Here is a 20702-nt window from a genome sequence, read left to right as displayed (position 1 = left end):
ACAGTCAATATAACTGTCATACTTCTTTAAAAAAAAGATCATGACTTACAATTCAAAAATCTGTCATTTGTTATCTCTACATTCTCATAAGAATCGAACATTAACAAATACCTGTTGACTCGGAAGACGATGAATTTGATGTACGTTTTCTTCTAAGAGTAAGTCTCTTCCATAATGGTACACGATATTCAATCGGCATGGCGTTTAATATCTTTGGTGGTTTCGAACGTTTCTTTGCATACCAATCTGGGACAGAAAGTTTTTGAATGGACTTCTGAACTTTCACTTCGGCATCCGTCAATCGCCTATTCTATTAAAGGAAAATAAGAAACAACAATTATTAAAATATTCAAATCAAATAAAACTTAATTCTGTAATAAAAATCATGTATACGTAAAATTCCTCGACGTTCTAATATTGCTGACTGCAAATTAATTGATAATATAGTTGATACTCTGTTGCAAAGGAGTAACGATAATTAACGTATTGAATGTATGAAATGCAACAGAATTGCAAAGTAAAGGACTAGGGGAGACAAGTGAATTTTGAGAAATTTATTCAACGAAGCTGAACAAAATTTGATTATGAATTAATTAAAGTTATACATTTTCAAAAGTCCGTTAAAATCATATTATACAAATCATTTAAAAAGTAATTTTTCTTCGATTGTATCACGTATATTCGATAATCGGTTCGAGGTCAAAATAAATCACAGAATGTCAGTTACAAAGTATGACAAATAGTACATTTCGAATAAGAAAACCATTTAAAAAGGAAGAAATTTGTAATCGCAGATTCAAATTCATAAAATCAACTTACGCGATCTCTGTCGAGAAACAGCATATTATGTTTAATCCACTCCATTGCCATTTTCAATTAACAATTATCACTAACACGAACAAGTAAAAATCACCCGGAAATCGAAAGGACGAGAACGGAAAATCTATTTTCCAACTCACTTTCCCACAAATGACATGTCAACCCTCTGCGAGTTCCCTTATATAGTCGACTGGATCCAAATTCCCCCACTTCTGGAACAAGACGAGTATTAAACATGGATTATTATTTCCAAGTACAGTTATTTGCAGTTTCTAGGAATCCCCGAAGGGTGCTTAGAGATCCCGTACCTGCAAATGAAGAACAACGGAATTTCCTCTAGAGGTTTTATTGTAGCTTACTTGCTTAAGTAGCTTGCTGACAAATGTTATATCGCACTTTTACCTGCTTTTATTAGGAGTTACGGTAACCATAATGAAAATGGAAAAATTTAATTGTTTTACCTTGGACACGGGGTACTTTTCTTGCAAATAATGCAAGAACAACTTTTATTATTTTCATATCTTTTTGCATTATGTGCAGACTGGAAAATTGTAAGGTGTAGTAAGCCGCTTCAAAATTTCTCTTAAAACTTTTTAGATCGTAATCCTGAATCTTCGGCTTTTGTTTACCAAGTGTGAACGTCTGAGGGCGTGAATCGTGAATCTTCTGTTTACGAAACGTCGATTCACTCTTCTTGTTTACAAATTTTTCAGTTGTATCGAACATCGGCAACTGTCATAAACGTCTTCGACAAGCTGAGTATTAGTTATTGTATAAATTAGAAATTGAAACTGGAATTTGTTGAATGTAGCGATGAGTATTTTACGAATATATCATCAAACGCATATGATGATACGGGAAATGAAAATAATAATCGAAGGGAGTGTGTAACTAACTCTTGACAATTTTTTGAAAATACTCGTTACTCATTTATTAAGTGCCTTTGAATGCTGTATGAAGATCGAGTCTATACGTAACATATATTTATGCAAAATCGTGCAAGTCACAATGTGTTTATTTTCTGATATTGAGCGGGAAGTCTTTTAAAGTCTTAAAACTGAAACTACTTAAATCTAAAAAAAGCTTAAAAAGTCTTTGAAGATATAGACAGTGTTCGTACTTTAATCTCATTTTTTGAAGTAATATAAATTGTTTGAAAAAATTTTAAAGACGGAATAATTAAATTTCCACGCAACGTTTTCATCGTCGTTATTGTTTATAATTTTAATTAAGGATATTTGCTATATTAAATAATGTTACTATATATAAGCTAAATAAATGAAATAAGATTTAGTAAAAAAAAATTAACAATTTTTGTATATGTTTAAGACGGAATTAAATGATTTATGGTGGTTATTTAACTAACTATTCGTACAATGCAAATATTGCAGGACAAGGGAGAAGGATTTAGGATAAAAGTACAAGCACGGTCGCCTAATCCGTTGTCAACAATAAAATAGTCAAAGATGCAAAGTTCAATAAATTATTCAAGATGTTTACCTAGGTCCTTTCTATAAATTATTCTGTACTCATTGTCCATGTAAATTTACCGTTCAGCGTTAAAGTCGATATTCGTTGCTCTATACTTCCTCTACGTTAAATAAACATTTGTATACTTAAACATATCGATAAATTATCTTTTTTGCATTTTCGCAAACTTTGTATATGCTATTCTAATTATATGTAACGAGAACGATTTGCATGCAACAGTGAACTATTTCAAGTTAATAACTGTTGAAACATCTAATTAAAATTATAATGTCTACCTCCGTTGAAGAATGCTTACATACATTTGCATGTGCATATAACTCACATGTCTATACAACACCTTGTTTAAGATAACCTACAAAAGAGTGATAATAAGTGAAACTGGTTGAGAAAGTTCATAATGTTTAGAAGATAATTGATAATTACGAGTGTAAAGAATTATCGAGGGCAATAACCCGTTGCATAATTGTTTAATTAAAGTTTGATGCATTCACAGTCGATGCGTGTTATCATAAATGTCCGTAACATCTTCTCGAGTATAAAAGATGGATATTTTTTCGCCATGATCAATTGTATTTCCATTATTTTTGTAATTATTACGTATCATGTATTTATAGTTGAAGAGAAGTTGACAAAGAGTTCAGAAAGTGTTATATTATTATACAGTCCTTATTAAACTTTCTAACATTTTCTCGATTTCCGCGCGAATTAAACGCGAAAGTGACAATAATGCATTCTCCTCGGCTATCGTAGTGGTGCCTCCACCGCAGCAGCGAATTCAAACCGTTAAGTAATGGAGGGAGATTTCAAAGTGGGGAGTTCACTTCGGTTGAACACTGTAGTCTCGTTTTACGAAGAGTATTCTGAGCATTCCACCACGATCTCGTGCAACCGTCGCGTCCCATCTATCAAAAGGAAAGGAACAATTATTATTTTTTCTTTAAACGACAAGTGTTAAAGAAGATTTAGTATAACATAGTAATACCTTCGTATTGTTAAAGATCGTTTAGAATGACAATACAGTCCCATGTGATTTGTCAGTATTATTTGTAGTGAAGAGTCTACCTTGTGCCATAACGGGACTAATCAAGCTAGAAGACGACGATAGAACAAAAGACGATTTCGATGGGTTTCAGGTAAGAATATTATTTACGGGTATGACTGCAGGTATCCACGGAACCGTTATTATGTACTTGCGTCATTGTCAGTCCAATATTTATGTATAGGGTGTAATAAAATGTAATATACCAAATATATATGCAGTGTGTTCTACTTTTTTCTCGCAAAACTTTATCAAGATTTCCATAGGTATAAATAAAAAAATAAATGTTACACATAATAGAGGTAGTTTGAAACTTCATCGAAAAATTATATGGAAAAGGGGAATGCGAAGAGAACAATATTTAAGCTTCAATGAACTTACAAAATCGCTAAACTTTCTATACACGGGAAATTTTAAAAGAAGAAAATATATCGTATAATTATTGTGTGAAACATGTCAAATGCTTTGATAAATGAATAATAATGATTAGCTTAATTTCCAGCATGTTACTGTTTAATCCGTATTAGTATCTTATCGTAGATGTTTAATAATTTCACTTTAAATATTTTTCTTTGTTTTAGAATATAATCTATAACATATTTCGGGAAGAAATAATGTGTAGAATATCAACCATTTTAAAATAATTATACAGGATTATAGTGTTGTAATCATAAAAAGAGTAAGCTAGAGGCCGCGAGACATGAGAGTGAAAGCAGATTTCCTTTAATATACAGTATAGTGACAGGCGAAGAAATTGACTTCCTTTCTTTTGATATACGTGGGGAGTAACATTAATGCACCACGTAAAAGCGTATTTTTTTAATTACTCGAATCATTATTACTATCAAATAACGATTATTAATTACATAAGTGTATGATATTATTTACAATATAATAAAGTAATAATATACGATAAATATATATATTTTATAGCCTTGTAAATTGTCTATTACCTTTGGTGCTCGCTGGAGTTTATCTAACAGATGAGTGAAACTATCGTTTGTTTTGAGCGCTAGGGTTTTTGTTTTGATTTCGTATTTGACTTCGTTTTTTGTTTCGCCTATACGCATGTGTTCGGCTTTGTACAGTATATCGCAAGATGTATTGGCCCTTGTGATAGAAGGCTTGTCAAGTTTTTGCAAAGTATGTTTCGTTTGGCAAATTGTGTCTATTTCTATCGGATTTGCCGGTATCGCAATGTAACAGTTGCTAGTTTTGAGTGGTATAAAGCTAATGTCTTCGATCTTAAGTACAGTTATTTGGCAATGTTCAATGTGAGGTTTGAAGTTTATTATTTCGCTGCGACAATCGGTTTTTGAGTTTCTGTCATGAATTGGTAGTGTTTGTTTGCATATAGTGGTTCCGGCTTGATTCTTACAAAGTTTGTTGAGATATTCGATATCAGTGTTCATAAATAAAAGACCTGAAGTTAAATATATCTGATGTTCAACTACTGGAGCAAAAAATACTCCATTTCTCTTACTCGGAATAGGATATATCTGTAATATGTTCCATTCTGCGTTAGGGACTAAAGGTACTATGATTTTGAAGAATATTTTGTCGCCTATTGTAAAGATTTGAAGATCACTGATGTCGAGTATAAACTGAAAATGTTCGGTTTTGGCAGAGATCGCGGTGTTGTACATCCGGTTACCTATTATCTTGGCGTAATTTTCTAGAAATTCATCGGAGTCGAGTATTTCTGGACTAATTATTCCTTGTTTGCCTAATATCATGACGTTAAGTATTTCATCTAATTGGAAGTGTAAAGTTTGCATCGCGGTGTCGAGTTTCATGATCATCTTAAGTATAAATCTATCGATATTTGCCTGTCATTGTTGTTTTAATATATCGCTATGTGATTTTTCTAAGTGGTTTAGATTTTCTGAGTTTACAATTTTTCTAATAAGTGCTGTTTGATTCGCTATTATGGTTTTGATTTTATTATTGTCATCGAATAGTTTGTCCATATTCTCGTTTATGAGCGTAAGATCGCCATCGTCGAGAGTTCCGAACAAACTTTTCGATACGGAACCTATGATGTTGAGTAAACCTCGTTTGCTTCGGGTATGTGTTAACGCTTTTAAGTGTTTCGCGAGTTGTTTTAGATTATTGATACGATTTTGTAATTCGTCTAACTCTTCAGCGTATTCTTTGCTGGTTGCACGTGAGTCTATTGTTAATTTATATGATTCTGTTGTTCTTATCTGCTCGTATATGTCGCTAGTGACTAATCCTATTATAACATTGGCAGTATCGCTGTACAAATATCCTTTTCCTATGTTTTCTACGAATACAGAGTTTCTTTCTAATGGGGTAATATTTATTTGCGCGGATACTATTCCGGCAAAGAGGAGCGTCGACCTGGAAAGTAAGGTTTTAAACGATTACCGTGTATTTTTTTGTTTTGAATCAAATAGTATGGAGTACATACTTTATCAATCGTGTACAGTCCTAACCATTCCACATCAAGTTTATGCCCTTTATGATCGTTATATATTAAGACGGAGTCTCCTTCTTTGAAAACTGATTGAGGTTTTATAATTTTACGTTTTTGATCGCGCTGATATCGCTGTTTACTTTTGATCAACGTTTCGCGAGCGTGTTGGAGTCTAGAGTCCCATTCTTTTTTGCGGAACGTGACTTCGTCTGCGTATGTGCGTTGGGGATTCTTGGATATCGTGGAGGGAAGATTGGCTTGGTGTCCGAATGTGAGTTCGAACGGCGTGTAACCAGTGGAGTCGTGTATCATTGTGTTCTATGCAAGGCATACAAAGTTAAGTTGATCGTCCCATTCCTCATCCGAATTTCGCTGTATCGATTTTAACATGTCTGTTACTACTGCGTGTGTTCGCTCTAATGATCCGTTACTTTGTGGGTGGAAAGATGTCGTTTTGATATGTTTGATTTTAAACGTGTCTTTGTACTGTTGCATCAAACTAGATATAAAATTTTGTCCGCGGTCGGTTAGTATCTTTTTTGGAGCGGAAAAGATGTAAATGTAGTGATTCAAGAGTGCGTTCCAAATTGTTTCCGTTTGCTGAGTTTTTAGTGGCACGAGTATTAAGTATTTTGTCAGTTCGTCATGTATGGATAGAATGTACTGATTGCCTTTCTTCGTCTTTTTCAGTGGGCCTAATAAGTCCATAGCAATTTTATCGTTTGGTTCGAAGGGTGTGTCGGTGATACAAGGTTCTTCGCGCGGTCTGATACGTGTAGTTTTAGACGTTTGGCAGGTGTCGCATGATTCTATATGTTGTTGTATGCGTTTCATCAAATCTGGTACTCTGTGCCGTTCACGAATGCGGTCGTATGTCTTTTGTATACCGGGGTATCCTACTAAATCGTGATTTTCTTTTAATAATTCGTCTATTTTCTCGTCGCTATATGTTTGGATTGGTTCCCATGCAAAATTTAATTCTTTTACGGTGTCGTTCAGGAATAATAAAATTCGTTTGATCGCGTTCTTCTCGGTCTCTGTGAAACTGTCGTCGCCTATACCTATCTTCTCGTTTGTACGAATAATTTCGTTTAATTTAGTTAACTACTCGGTTCTGTCGTAATTTCCTAACTCTGTTTTGGATAATTGGTAGAAAGATTTACGGTTTGGAGTCATTTTGAGGATTTTGGATAACACGTCGGTAGATTTTTCCCAATCGTGATACAGAACATGTATTCTAGATAGTGCGTCGGCTGCAGTATTATCTTTTCCTTTCGTATATTCTATGTCGTATTCATATTCTTCTTACTTTAATCGCCATCTCATCAAGCGTGATGAGGGGTCTTTGCAGTTCTGTAGCCATTTTAGCGCTTGGTGATCGGCTCGGATGAGGAATTTCCGGCCTAACAGATATTGTCGGAGGCGTTTCACGGCCCATACTATTGCTAAAAGTTCTTTTTCTGTAGTGGAATAATTTCGTTCCGGTGGGTTTAGAGTTTGCGAAATATAACAACATGGATGTCCGTCCTGTGATAAGATCGCACTTATACCTTCGTTACTGGCGTCAGTCGTTAATGTGAATTGTTTTGCAAAGTCTGGGAATTTTAGTACGGGTGATGAACAGAGTTTGTCTTTTAATGTCTGGAATGCTTCCTGGGTTTTGTCTGTCCAATGAAATGGTGTCTCCTTTTTTGTAAGTTCGGTCAATGGTTTCGCGATTTTGGAAAAGTTTCTGATGAACTTGCGGTAATAACCTGCTAATCCTAGGAAAGATTTGATGTCTGTGGGATTACGTGGCTGTTTGAAATTGCTAACGGCTTCTAATTTTTTTGGGATTTGGCTTTACACCTTCGGCGGTTACTATATGTCCGAGATATTCTAATTCTGGTTTGAGAAATTCGCATTTGTCCGGCTGTATTTTGAGTCCGAGTTCGCGTAAGCGTTGCAATACTATCGCGAGGTTGCTATTGTGCTCTTCAATAGACTGTCCGAATATTATAATGTCGTCTAAATATACGAAGCAATGTTTATTTATGAGTCCTCTTAGCGCGGTATCCATCATGCGTTGAAATGTTGCAGGTGCATTCTTTAAACCGAATGGCATTCTATTGTAATGATAGTGTCCTTGTGGTGTGGAGGATGCTGTGTATTTCTTGGAGTCTGTTATATGTTAGCTATGTTAGCTTCAATTTGCTGTGCATATGATTATATAATGGTAAATGTTATTATTATTATAAAGTCCTAATATAAGATGATCTTCTCGTTAGATAACTCAAAAGCGATACCGCCATCACACGGAAAATGACATTCTCCTTCCAATTCTCGTTTTACATTTATATATACATACATTTATCCCATTTCAGTGGTATCAATTTCGATTGATATTATGTCACACAAGGGATATTGTTATTGGCGATACTGTCATTCAGTTAATTAGCGAGAGTCACTAAACAGTATAATGAAAATATAAATGTATTCATCTTTTAATAAATCAGTTCTTTATAAAAAATTATAATACGTTATTATGATTTCAGTATTTAATTATAACCTAAAATATTCGAAGCAACTAAATACAGTACAAATTTATTTCATACTTTTTTAAATGTTATTAAATCATTGGCAGAAATACAAATTATATTTAAAAGATGCTCAGTATATATTAGTTAACATAGGAAGAAATTGATTGTTTATCAAACAGTACAAAAAAAAAAAATCATAAAAGCACCCTTATGTTCGTTTTAAAATAGCAGACATTTAAAATTTTTTTCGTCCTAATATTATCAATCAGCGATAAGTAATAACCACAAGCAATCACTATTGATTTTCATTAGTTATGGTTTTAGAAAGTAACAGGGGCATTTTTTTATAATAGAAAAACTGAAAACATTGCGATCTCAATTTTTAAACAATATAATATTTTAGGAACATTTATATATAATAGTAATGTAATTTAAATGGTGCAATTGAAATAACAATTCTATTTGCGAATTATAAATTTTATTGTAAATTGTTCAAAACTTTAACATGCACTAAAACGACGAGATTGTAATTTTATTAATCTATTTGTTTATTGTTTTTGGAATATTCAGTAGTAAGTGAGACTAAAGTTTCAAAGATGAAATAGCCAACAATAAACGAAACTTACTCATAATTGAAATGATTGAAAGATTTGTAGATTAAGGCGAACATCCGTTCATTAATTAAATATTAGAACAGATTTTAGGAATGTTCGCATCTACATTTTTATTTCAATTTTGTAAATACGAGAGAAGAAATGAACTTTGTACTCAGTATCAATGATACTTCTGCAAGTTATTCTTGTCACATGATATTTGAAGTGTGTGCGTGGATACACTTAGAGTCTGAATCTTATTAATTTACATCAATAAAAAGATAAAGGTTGAAGCTGTGTAACAATAGCTTTCCTAATATATAACTGACAATTTTGGAATGTAAACAGATGTTAGCTTCTTCCTTGAGATAAGTCATACAGAACATTCAATACAATTGTTCCCTCTTGTTCCTCCTGTGTAGTTGTAATCTTTATTTCCAAAGTCGCCATTGGAAAAAGTATGTAAAAGAATGTGCATAGTAGTAGACACTATCTACTGGATGGCAAATAAGTCAGTGTTAAAACTCAATCTTATAATTAAACATTCCATTGCGTTTTAATTTTCATTCATACATTTCGTCGCATTCAGGATTCTAATGAATCCATTGATTCTGAAATATGTTAGCAAATACTTATTTTGTAGCATTTCAAAGAAAAAAAATTAGATTGACATTTATAAAAGTTTTGCCAGTGTCTTTTTTAACGCGAAATAGTTAAAAAAAAAAAAGATCAATATAGGAACGTTAAAAGTGGTCTATATACGTAACTATTATCTAGCATTACAAACATTTTTGTAGGTAGTTTACTGTAGCTTCTCTTTCTTTTGTAGCTACCTTTCCATTAGAAAATTTCCAAATAAGTTCTTAGCCGAGACAATTTATTTCTATATAGCGATCAGCGACTATCGCCGAGTATCCTGGCATTTGTTCGAATTGTCAGAGAAAACACTTTTCATTGAAGACATGAACAAATTGTATATATAAGGAACAATACTATGTTTCATCAAACACGTACATTGAAACAATATCTTAAAACCCGCTTTATACACTTATGTTTCGCATAGCTTTGAACATCACAACTGTGCCTTCACGTTGTCCTAGTCAGACTGAAAAGTATATTTAATGTGAAATAAAACTAGTTTACTATACTATCCATGCATTATTTCGATAATAATATCGATACAAATATATTTTTCCTAGAAAAAATTAGTTGTTTATCGGTAAAAACCAATAAAAATCAAATTCTTTATTTTCAGATATTAGAAAATATTAGATAGATATAGGAAATACAGTTTCGTATGCGTATAATATGCGTGAAACTATTGAACATTCATAATTAAAATAATTCGTTATTCTAAGAGATTCGAGCTCGACTTGAAAGAGGAAGACAAATTCGAATTTTACGGAATGCCAACAATATTAAGACTTCGTTCATATCATTAGCAAATATAAAATCACATTATTTCGATCAATCACTTGCTTACAATAAAAAAGAAAAGAAAACTAGATATCAAAGTTGAATTACAATGAATTTGAAAATTATTTACCGCCAATTTGTTGAATACGTAATGTAACAAAATGTTCGGAAAAATATGAATATTCTCAATGTTACTTCGATCTTTCCGGTCTTTACAATATTCAATATACCTATCATTACATACGCATGCATTAAATTTTATTATATACATATACTATATATAATTTTATTATATTACAATATTATTTTATATTTACAGAATACTCGGAAGACACGATACTCCTTATACCAAGTCACTGGCAGCATCATCTGGAAAGTATCGAAGCAAATATCCGCGATTTTAGAAACAAATTCTCTGGCAATTAGATTACATTTTACGTCAAATTGAATCATGAAATAATTCGCAAATTCCTCTCTTTTGACTTTTTCCGACTTAATCACTCGTAAAGCGTCCTACATTTTTCTCTCATGACTATTGAAAGTAAATAAGTTTTTACCAAAAATTTTTGATACACTCCTTACTGTGGGAAGAACTCAATGGTCGAAAAATAAGATCCACTCTAATCAGAGTATCCCGAATCTATCACTGCGGTCTCGCGGAACAATTTCTTGATGAGTCTGTTGCTCGTCTTGTAAGTAGCTCCCCAGCTTGTTCGTAGTGAATATTCAACTTCATTCGGGCTTTTAATCGGACTAATACATGGAGATTGATCATCGCCAGGCAATTTGGAGAACATGCTCAATGGAGAACTACTTCTTGATAGTGTACATTTAAGTATGGATATCCAATGAACAGAATCATCTTCAGCATCTTTCTTCTTTTTCTCTTCGTCTTCGTCTTTCAACGTGCCATCTTTGAAGTGTTCAAAACTCAATGGCTGATCGACGTCGCTGTTCAGAGTCGTCGATTTTCGGCTATAATCACTGTAATCAGTATCCTTGGGGGAGTTTGTGGAAGTAGGAGATGCGACGCAGAATTTTGTCTCAGTTTCGCTGGGGCTGTCTTCGTCATTCATAGAACTTCCTGATAGGCTTCTCATTTTAGAAATGTCTCCATTCTCCAAAGCGTTCACTATTTGCTTCACAAAGTTCTCTTTATCATCTTGACTATGATGCGGCTGTAACGATTTTCTCATATTTTCATCTAATTCTCGAACGATCTCTTGAACTATATTCTTCTTGCGATTCAATTGTTTACTCCGTAACGGAACCACGGAATCTGTGGAGTTACTTGATTCTTGGCAATTGTTGTGCGTTGATCTATTTTCGAAGATAAACGTCTTTTCCAGAAGATTCGGAGATATCTTCTTAGATCTTCGAATATTCTCAGACTTGCTCGACGAATTGATTGACTTGTTTTCGAAAATCAAGGATCTCTCCAGTATGCTCGGTGAAAGGATCCTCTCTTTTGGTTTATCTTCGATGATAGAAGATAAACGTAGGCGGGATTGAGAAAATTTTGGAGTAGAATTGGCACGAAGAGTGAAGAATTTTGGCTTTACAACTGGAGTATTTAAAGAAGTCATAAATTTGGAAGCTTTGTGCGACAGTTTCGGAGTAGAATTTGCACGAAGATCGATGAATTTTGGTTTTCCATCTGGCGTATATAAAGGAGTCGTCACAACTTTTGAAGCTTGCGAGCGTTGTGGAATAGAAATGGCACAAAGTTTGACGAATTTTTTCTTTCCACCTGGCGTACTTGAAGAAGTCGTCGCAACTTCGGCAGCTTGAGAGCGTTTTGGAATAGAATTGGCACGAAGATCGATGAATTTTGGTCTTATATCTGGCGTACTTAAAGGAGTCGTCTCAACTTCGGAAGCTTGAAACAGTTCTAGAATAGAACAGCCACGAAGATCGATGAATTTTGGTCTTATATCTGGCGCACTTGAAGGAGTCGTCTCAACTTCGGAAGTTTGAGAGGATGTTGGTGTAGGTTTGGCACGATATGTGAACAATTTTGACTCCATATTTGGTGTACTTAAAGGAGTCGTCTCAACTTCGGAAGCTTGAGACAGTTCTGGAATAGAATTGGCACGAAGATCGATGAATTGTGGCTTTCCATCTGGCGTACTTGAAGGAGTCGTCTCAACTTCGGAAGTTTGAGAGGATGTTGGAGTAGATTTGGCACGATATCTGAACAATTTTGGCTCCACCTCTGGCGTACTTAATGGAGTCGTCTCAACTTCGGAAGTTTGAGAGGATGTTGGAGTAGATATAGCATCATCTTTGACAATGTTTGGCTTTTCTAGTGTTTTTAAAAGAGTCGTCACAGCTTGGGAATCTTGAAATCTGACCTTCTTTTGTCTGTTATCTCTTTCTGCGTGTATTATCACATCGGCGTTTCTAAAATCTTCAATCTTAGTAGTCCTATCAACATTAAATGGTCGTTCCTTTAAAACAGACGTCTCTTTACTCTCGTCACTGCTATAGTCGTCATTACACATGTCTTCGATCTCTTTTGATAATACAATCTTCGGAGCGGGTGGTAAAACGATATTTATGTTATGGATTTTTCTAGAAGGCGATATTTCAGGAAAAGTCTTGGGAATTTTTCTAGGGAACTTCATTACCGGAGTGTCCAGGTCTAAAATTTCTTCCTTGGATGAAGAAGACTTCGTCGGGGATCTCGTGTTTTTAGTTTCTGATAACATTTGCTGACAATTTTTTTTCTTGTTGGATGTTGTAGGCGGTGTGGCTTTCTTAGTTTTCTCTTTTACATTTTCCTTCACGTGTGGAGATATATCTGAAATTCAAAGTTATATTGTTAATATAACACAGTCAATATAACTGTCATACTTCTTTAAAAAAAAGATCATGACTTACAATTCAAAAATCTGTCATTTGTTATCTCTACATTCTCATAAGAATCGAACATTAACAAATACCTGTTGACTCGGAAGACGATGAATTTGATGTACGTTTTCTTCTAAGAGTAAGTCTCTTCCATAATGGTACACGATATTCAATCGGCATGGCGTTTAATATCTTTGGTGGTTTCGAACGTTTCTTTGCATACCAATCTGGGACAGAAAGTTTTTGAATGGACTTCTGAACTTTCACTTCGGCATCCGTCAATCGCCTATTCTATTAAAGGAAAATAAGAAACAACAATTATTAAAATATTCAAATCAAATAAAACTTAATTCTGTAATAAAAATCATGTATACGTAAAATTCCTCGACGTTCTAATATTGCTGACTGCAAATTAATTGATAATATAGTTGATACTCTGTTGCAAAGGAGTAACGATAATTAACGTATTGAATGTATGAAATGCAACAGAATTGCAAAGTAAAGGACTAGGGGAGACAAGTGAATTTTGAGAAATTTATTCAACGAAGCTGAACAAAATTTGATTATGAATTAATTAAAGTTATACATTTTCAAAAGTCCGTTAAAATCATATTATACAAATCATTTAAAAAGTAATTTTTCTTCGATTGTATCACGTATATTCGATAATCGGTTCGAGGTCAAAATAAATCACAGAATGTCAGTTACAAAGTATGACAAATAGTACATTTCGAATAAGAAAACCATTTAAAAAGGAAGAAATTTGTAATCGCAGATTCAAATTCATAAAATCAACTTACGCGATCTCTGTCGAGAAACAGCATATTATGTTTAATCCACTCCATTGCCATTTTCAATTAACAATTATCACTAACACGAACAAGTAAAAATCACCCGGAAATCGAAAGGACGAGAACGGAAAATCTATTTTCCAACTCACTTTCCCACAAATGACATGTCAACCCTCTGCGAGTTCCCTTATATAGTCGACTGGATCCAAATTCCCCCACTTCTGGAACAAGACGAGTATTAAACATGGATTATTATTTCCAAGTACAGTTATTTGCAGTTTCTAGGAATCCCCGAAGGGTGCTTAGAGATCCCGTACCTGCAAATGAAGAACAACGGAATTTCCTCTAGAGGTTTTATTGTAGCTTACTTGCTTAAGTAGCTTGCTGACAAATGTTATATCGCACTTTTACCTGCTTTTATTAGGAGTTACGGTAACCATAATGAAAATGGAAAAATTTAATTGTTTTACCTTGGACACGGGGTACTTTTCTTGCAAATAATGCAAGAACAACTTTTATTATTTTCATATCTTTTTGCATTATGTGCAGACTGGAAAATTGTAAGGTGTAGTAAGCCGCTTCAAAATTTCTCTTAAAACTTTTTAGATCGTAATCCTGAATCTTCGGCTTTTGTTTACCAAGTGTGAACGTCTGAGGGCGTGAATCGTGAATCTTCTGTTTACGAAACGTCGATTCACTCTTCTTGTTTACAAATTTTTCAGTTGTATCGAACATCGGCAACTGTCATAAACGTCTTCGACAAGCTGAGTATTAGTTATTGTATAAATTAGAAATTGAAACTGGAATTTGTTGAATGTAGCGATGAGTATTTTACGAATATATCATCAAACGCATATGATGATACGGGAAATGAAAATAATAATCGAAGGGAGTGTGTAACTAACTCTTGACAATTTTTTGAAAATACTCGTTACTCATTTATTAAGTGCCTTTGAATGCTGTATGAAGATCGAGTCTATACGTAACATATATTTATGCAAAATCGTGCAAGTCACAATGTGTTTATTTTCTGATATTGAGCGGGAAGTCTTTTAAAGTCTTAAAACTGAAACTACTTAAATCTAAAAAAAGCTTAAAAAGTCTTTGAAGATATAGACAGTGTTCGTACTTTAATCTCATTTTTTGAAGTAATATAAATTGTTTGAAAAAATTTTAAAGACGGAATAATTAAATTTCCACGCAACGTTTTCATCGTCGTTATTGTTTATAATTTTAATTAAGGATATTTGCTATATTAAATAATGTTACTATATATAAGCTAAATAAATGAAATAAGATTTAGTAAAAAAAAATTAACAATTTTTGTATATGTTTAAGACGGAATTAAATGATTTATGGTGGTTATTTAACTAACTATTCGTACAATGCAAATATTGCAGGACAAGGGAGAAGGATTTAGGATAAAAGTACAAGCACGGTCGCCTAATCCGTTGTCAACAATAAAATAGTCAAAGATGCAAAGTTCAATAAATTATTCAAGATGTTTACCTAGGTCCTTTCTATAAATTATTCTGTACTCATTGTCCATGTAAATTTACCGTTCAGCGTTAAAGTCGATATTCGTTGCTCTATACTTCCTCTACGTTAAATAAACATTTGTATACTTAAACATATCGATAAATTATCTTTTTTGCATTTTCGCAAACTTTGTATATGCTATTCTAATTATATGTAACGAGAACGATTTGCATGCAACAGTGAACTATTTCAAGTTAATAACTGTTGAAACATCTAATTAAAATTATAATGTCTACCTCCGTTGAAGAATGCTTACATACATTTGCATGTGCATATAACTCACATGTCTATACAACACCTTGTTTAAGATAACCTACAAAAGAGTGATAATAAGTGAAACTGGTTGAGAAAGTTCATAATGTTTAGAAGATAATTGATAATTACGAGTGTAAAGAATTATCGAGGGCAATAACCCGTTGCATAATTGTTTAATTAAAGTTTGATGCATTCACAGTCGATGCGTGTTATCATAAATGTCCGTAACATCTTCTCGAGTATAAAAGATGGATATTTTTTCGCCATGATCAATTGTATTTCCATTATTTTTGTAATTATTACGTATCATGTATTTATAGTTGAAGAGAAGTTGACAAAGAGTTCAGAAAGTGTTATATTATTATACAGTCCTTATTAAACTTTCTAACATTTTCTCGATTTCCGCGCGAATTAAACGCGAAAGTGACAATAATGCATTCTCCTCGGCTATCGTAGTGGTGCCTCCACCGCAGCAGCGAATTCAAACCGTTAAGTAATGGAGGGAGATTTCAAAGTGGGGAGTTCACTTCGGTTGAACACTGTAGTCTCGTTTTACGAAGAGTATTCCGAGCATTCCACCACGATCTCGTGCAACCGTCGCGTCCCATCTATCAAAAGGAAAGGAACAATTATTATTTTTTCTTTAAACGACAAGTGTTAAAGAAGATTTAGTATAACATAGTAATACCTTCGTATTGTTAAAGATCGTTTAGAATGACAATACAGTCCCATGTGATTTGTCAGTATTATTTGTAGTGAAGAGTCTACCTTGTGCCATAACGGGACTAATCAAGCTAGAAGACGACGATAGAACAAAAGACGATTTCGATGGGTTTCAGGTAAGAATATTATTTACGGGTATGACTGCAGGTATCCACGGAACCGTTATTATGTACTTGCGTCATTGTCAGTCCAATATTTATGTATAGGGTGTAATAAAATGTAATATACCAAATATATATGCAGTGTGTTCTACTTTTTTCTCGCAAAACTTTATCAAGATTTCCATAGGTATAAATAAAAAAATAAATGTTACACATAATAGAGGTAGTTTGAAACTTCATCGAAAAATTATATGGAAAAGGGGAATGCGAAGAGAACAATATTTAAGCTTCAATGAACTTACAAAATCGCTAAACTTTCTATACACGGGAAATTTTAAAAGAAGAAAATATATCGTATAATTATTGTGTGAAACATGTCAAATGCTTTGATAAATGAATAATAATGATTAGCTTAATTTCCAGCATGTTACTGTTTAATCCGTATTAGTATCTTATCGTAGATGTTTAATAATTTCACTTTAAATATTTTTCTTTGTTTTAGAATATAATCTATAACATATTTCGGGAAGAAATAATGTGTAGAATATCAACCATTTTAAAATAATTATACAGGATTATAGTGTTGTAATCATAAAAAGAGTAAGCTAGAGGCCGCGAGACATGAGAGTGAAAGCAGATTTCCTTTAATATACAGTATAGTGACAGGCGAAGAAATTGACTTCCTTTCTTTTGATATACGTGGGGAGTAACATTAATGCACCACGTAAAAGCGTATTTTTTTAATTACTCGAATCATTATTACTATCAAATAACGATTATTAATTACATAAGTGTATGATATTATTTACAATATAATAAAGTAATAATATACGATAAATATATATATTTTATAGCCTTGTAAATTGTCTATTACCTTTGGTGCTCGCTGGAGTTTATCTAACAGATGAGTGAAACTATCGTTTGTTTTGAGCGCTAGGGTTTTTGTTTTGATTTCGTATTTGACTTCGTTTTTTGTTTCGCCTATACGCATGTGTTCGGCTTTGTACAGTATATCGCAAGATGTATTGGCCCTTGTGATAGAAGGCTTGTCAAGTTTTTGCAAAGTATGTTTCGTTTGGCAAATTGTGTCTATTTCTATCGGATTTGCCGGTATCGCAATGTAACAGTTGCTAGTTTTGAGTGGTATAAAGCTAATGTCTTCGATCTTAAGTACAGTTATTTGGCAATGTTCAATGTGAGGTTTGAAGTTTATTATTTCGCTGCGACAATCGGTTTTTGAGTTTCTGTCATGAATTGGTAGTGTTTGTTTGCATATAGTGGTTCCGGCTTGATTCTTACAAAGTTTGTTGAGATATTCGATATCAGTGTTCATAAATAAAAGACCTGAAGTTAAATATATCTGATGTTCAACTACTGGAGCAAAAAATACTCCATTTCTCTTACTCGGAATAGGATATATCTGTAATATGTTCCATTCTGCGTTAGGGACTAAAGGTACTATGATTTTGAAGAATATTTTGTCGCCTATTGTAAAGATTTGAAGATCACTGATGTCGAGTATAAACTGAAAATGTTCGGTTTTGGCAGAGATCGCGGTGTTGTACATCCGGTTACCTATTATCTTGGCGTAATTTTCTAGAAATTCATCGGAGTCGAGTATTTCTGGACTAATTATTCCTTGTTTGCCTAATATCATGACGTTAAGTATTTCATCTAATTGGAAGTGTAAAGTTTGCATCGCGGTGTCGAGTTTCATGATCATCTTAAGTATAAATCTATCGATATTTGCCTGTCATTGTTGTTTTAATATATCGCTATGTGATTTTTCTAAGTGGTTTAGATTTTCTGAGTTTACAATTTTTCTAATAAGTGCTGTTTGATTCGCTATTATGGTTTTGATTTTATTATTGTCATCGAATAGTTTGTCCATATTCTCGTTTATGAGCGTAAGATCGCCATCGTCGAGAGTTCCGAACAAACTTTTCGATACGGAACCTATGATGTTGAGTAAACCTCGTTTGCTTCGGGTATGTGTTAACGCTTTTAAGTGTTTCGCGAGTTGTTTTAGATTATTGATACGATTTTGTAATTCGTCTAACTCTTCAGCGTATTCTTTGCTGGTTGCACGTGAGTCTATTGTTAATTTATATGATTCTGTTGTTCTTATCTGCTCGTATATGTCGCTAGTGACTAATCCTATTATAACATTGGCAGTATCGCTGTACAAATATCCTTTTCCTATGTTTTCTACGAATACAGAGTTTCTTTCTAATGGGGTAATATTTATTTGCGCGGATACTATTCCGGCAAAGAGGAGCGTCGACCTGGAAAGTAAGGTTTTAAACGATTACCGTGTATTTTTTTGTTTTGAATCAAATAGTATGGAGTACATACTTTATCAATCGTGTACAGTCCTAACCATTCCACATCAAGTTTATGCCCTTTATGATCGTTATATATTAAGACGGAGTCTCCTTCTTTGAAAACTGATTGAGGTTTTATAATTTTACGTTTTTGATCGCGCTGATATCGCTGTTTACTTTTGATCAACGTTTCGCGAGCGTGTTGGAGTCTAGAGTCCCATTCTTTTTTGCGGAACGTGACTTCGTCTGCGTATGTGCGTTGGGGATTCTTGGATATCGTGGAGGGAAGATTGGCTTGGTGTCCGAATGTGAGTTCGAACGGCGTGTAACCAGTGGAGTCGTGTATCATTGTGTTCTATGCAAGGCATACAAAGTTAAGTTGATCGTCCCATTCCTCATCCGAATTTCGCTGTATCGATTTTAACATGTCTGTTACTACTGCGTGTGTTCGCTCTAATGATCCGTTACTTTGTGGGTGGAAAGATGTCGTTTTGATATGTTTGATTTTAAACGTGTCTTTGTACTGTTGCATCAAACTAGATATAAAATTTTGTCCGCGGTCGGTTAGTATCTTTTTTGGAGCGGAAAAGATGTAAATGTAGTGATTCAAGAGTGCGTTCCAAATTGTTTCCGTTTGCTGAGTTTTTAGTGGCACGAGTATTAAGTATTTTGTCAGTTCGTCATGTATGGATAGAATGTACTGATTGCCTTTCTTCGTCTTTTTCAGTGGGCCTAATAAGTCCATAGCAATTTTATCGTTTGGTTCGAAGGGTGTGTCGGTGATACAAGGTTCTTCGCGCGGTCTGATACGTGTAGTTTTAGACGTTTGGCAGGTGTCGCATGATTCTATATGTTGTTGTATGCGTTTCATCAAATCTGGTACTCTGTGCCGTTCACGAATGCGGTCGTATGTCTTTTGTATACCGGGGTATCCTACTAAATCGTGATTTTCTTTTAATAATTCGTCTATTTTCTCGTCGCTATATGTTTGGATTGGTTCCCATGCAAAATTTAATTCTTTTACGGTGTCGTTCAGGAATAATAAAATTCGTTTGATCGCGTTCTTCTCGGTCTCTGTGAAACTGTCGTCGCCTATACCTATCTTCTCGTTTGTACGAATAATTTCGTTTAATTTAGTTAACTACTCGGTTCTGTCGTAATTTCCTAACTCTGTTTTGGATAATTGGTAGAAAGATTTACGGTTTGGAGTCATTTTGAGGATTTTGGATAACACGTCGGTAGATTTTTCCCAATCGTGATACAGAACATGTATTCTAGATAGTGCGTCGGCTGCAGTATTATCTTTTCCTTTCGTATATTCTATGTCGTATTCATATTCTTCTTACTTTAATCGCCATCTCATCAAGCGTGATGAGGGGTCTTTGCAGTTCTGTAGCCATTTTAGCGCTTGGTGATCGGCTCGGATGAGGAATTTCCGGCCTAACAGATATTGTCGGAGGCGTTTCACGGCCCATACTATTGCTAAAAGTTCTTTTTCTGTAGTGGAATAATTTCGTTCCGGTGGGTTTAGAGTTTGCGAAATATAACAACATGGATGTCCGTCCTGTGATAAGATCGCACTTATACCTTCGTTACTGGCGTCAGTCGTTAATGTGAATTGTTTTGCAAAGTCTGGGAATTTTAGTACGGGTGATGAACAGAGTTTGTCTTTTAATGTCTGGAATGCTTCCTGGGTTTTGTCTGTCCAATGAAATGGTGTCTCCTTTTTTGTAAGTTCGGTCAATGGTTTCGCGATTTTGGAAAAGTTTCTGATGAACTTGCGGTAATAACCTGCTAAT

General features: G+C 34.0%; 1 protein-coding gene across 1 annotated transcript; it reads right to left on the bottom strand.

Moving 5' to 3' along the window:
• Positions 1-10094: 10094 nt before the first annotated feature.
• Positions 10095-18302, bottom strand: LOC132916032 (uncharacterized). The gene is made up of 3 exons (XM_060975776.1): positions 17454-18302; positions 13254-13461; positions 10095-13120 (listed from the first exon to the last, which is right to left on the bottom strand). The coding sequence occupies exons 1-3, from the start codon at positions 18300-18302 to the stop codon at positions 10938-10940; spliced, it is 3240 nt and encodes a 1079-aa protein (XP_060831759.1). The 3' UTR covers positions 10095-10937.
• Between the last annotated feature and the right edge of the window lie 2400 nt (positions 18303-20702).

The sequence above is a fragment of the Bombus pascuorum genome, chromosome 1 (genome assembly GCF_905332965.1).
Source record: "Bombus pascuorum chromosome 1, iyBomPasc1.1, whole genome shotgun sequence".
Classification (NCBI taxonomy): domain Eukaryota; kingdom Metazoa; phylum Arthropoda; class Insecta; order Hymenoptera; family Apidae; genus Bombus; species Bombus pascuorum.
The sequence above is the reverse complement of the archived record's forward strand: the minus strand, read 5'-3'. Positions and strand labels throughout refer to the sequence as shown.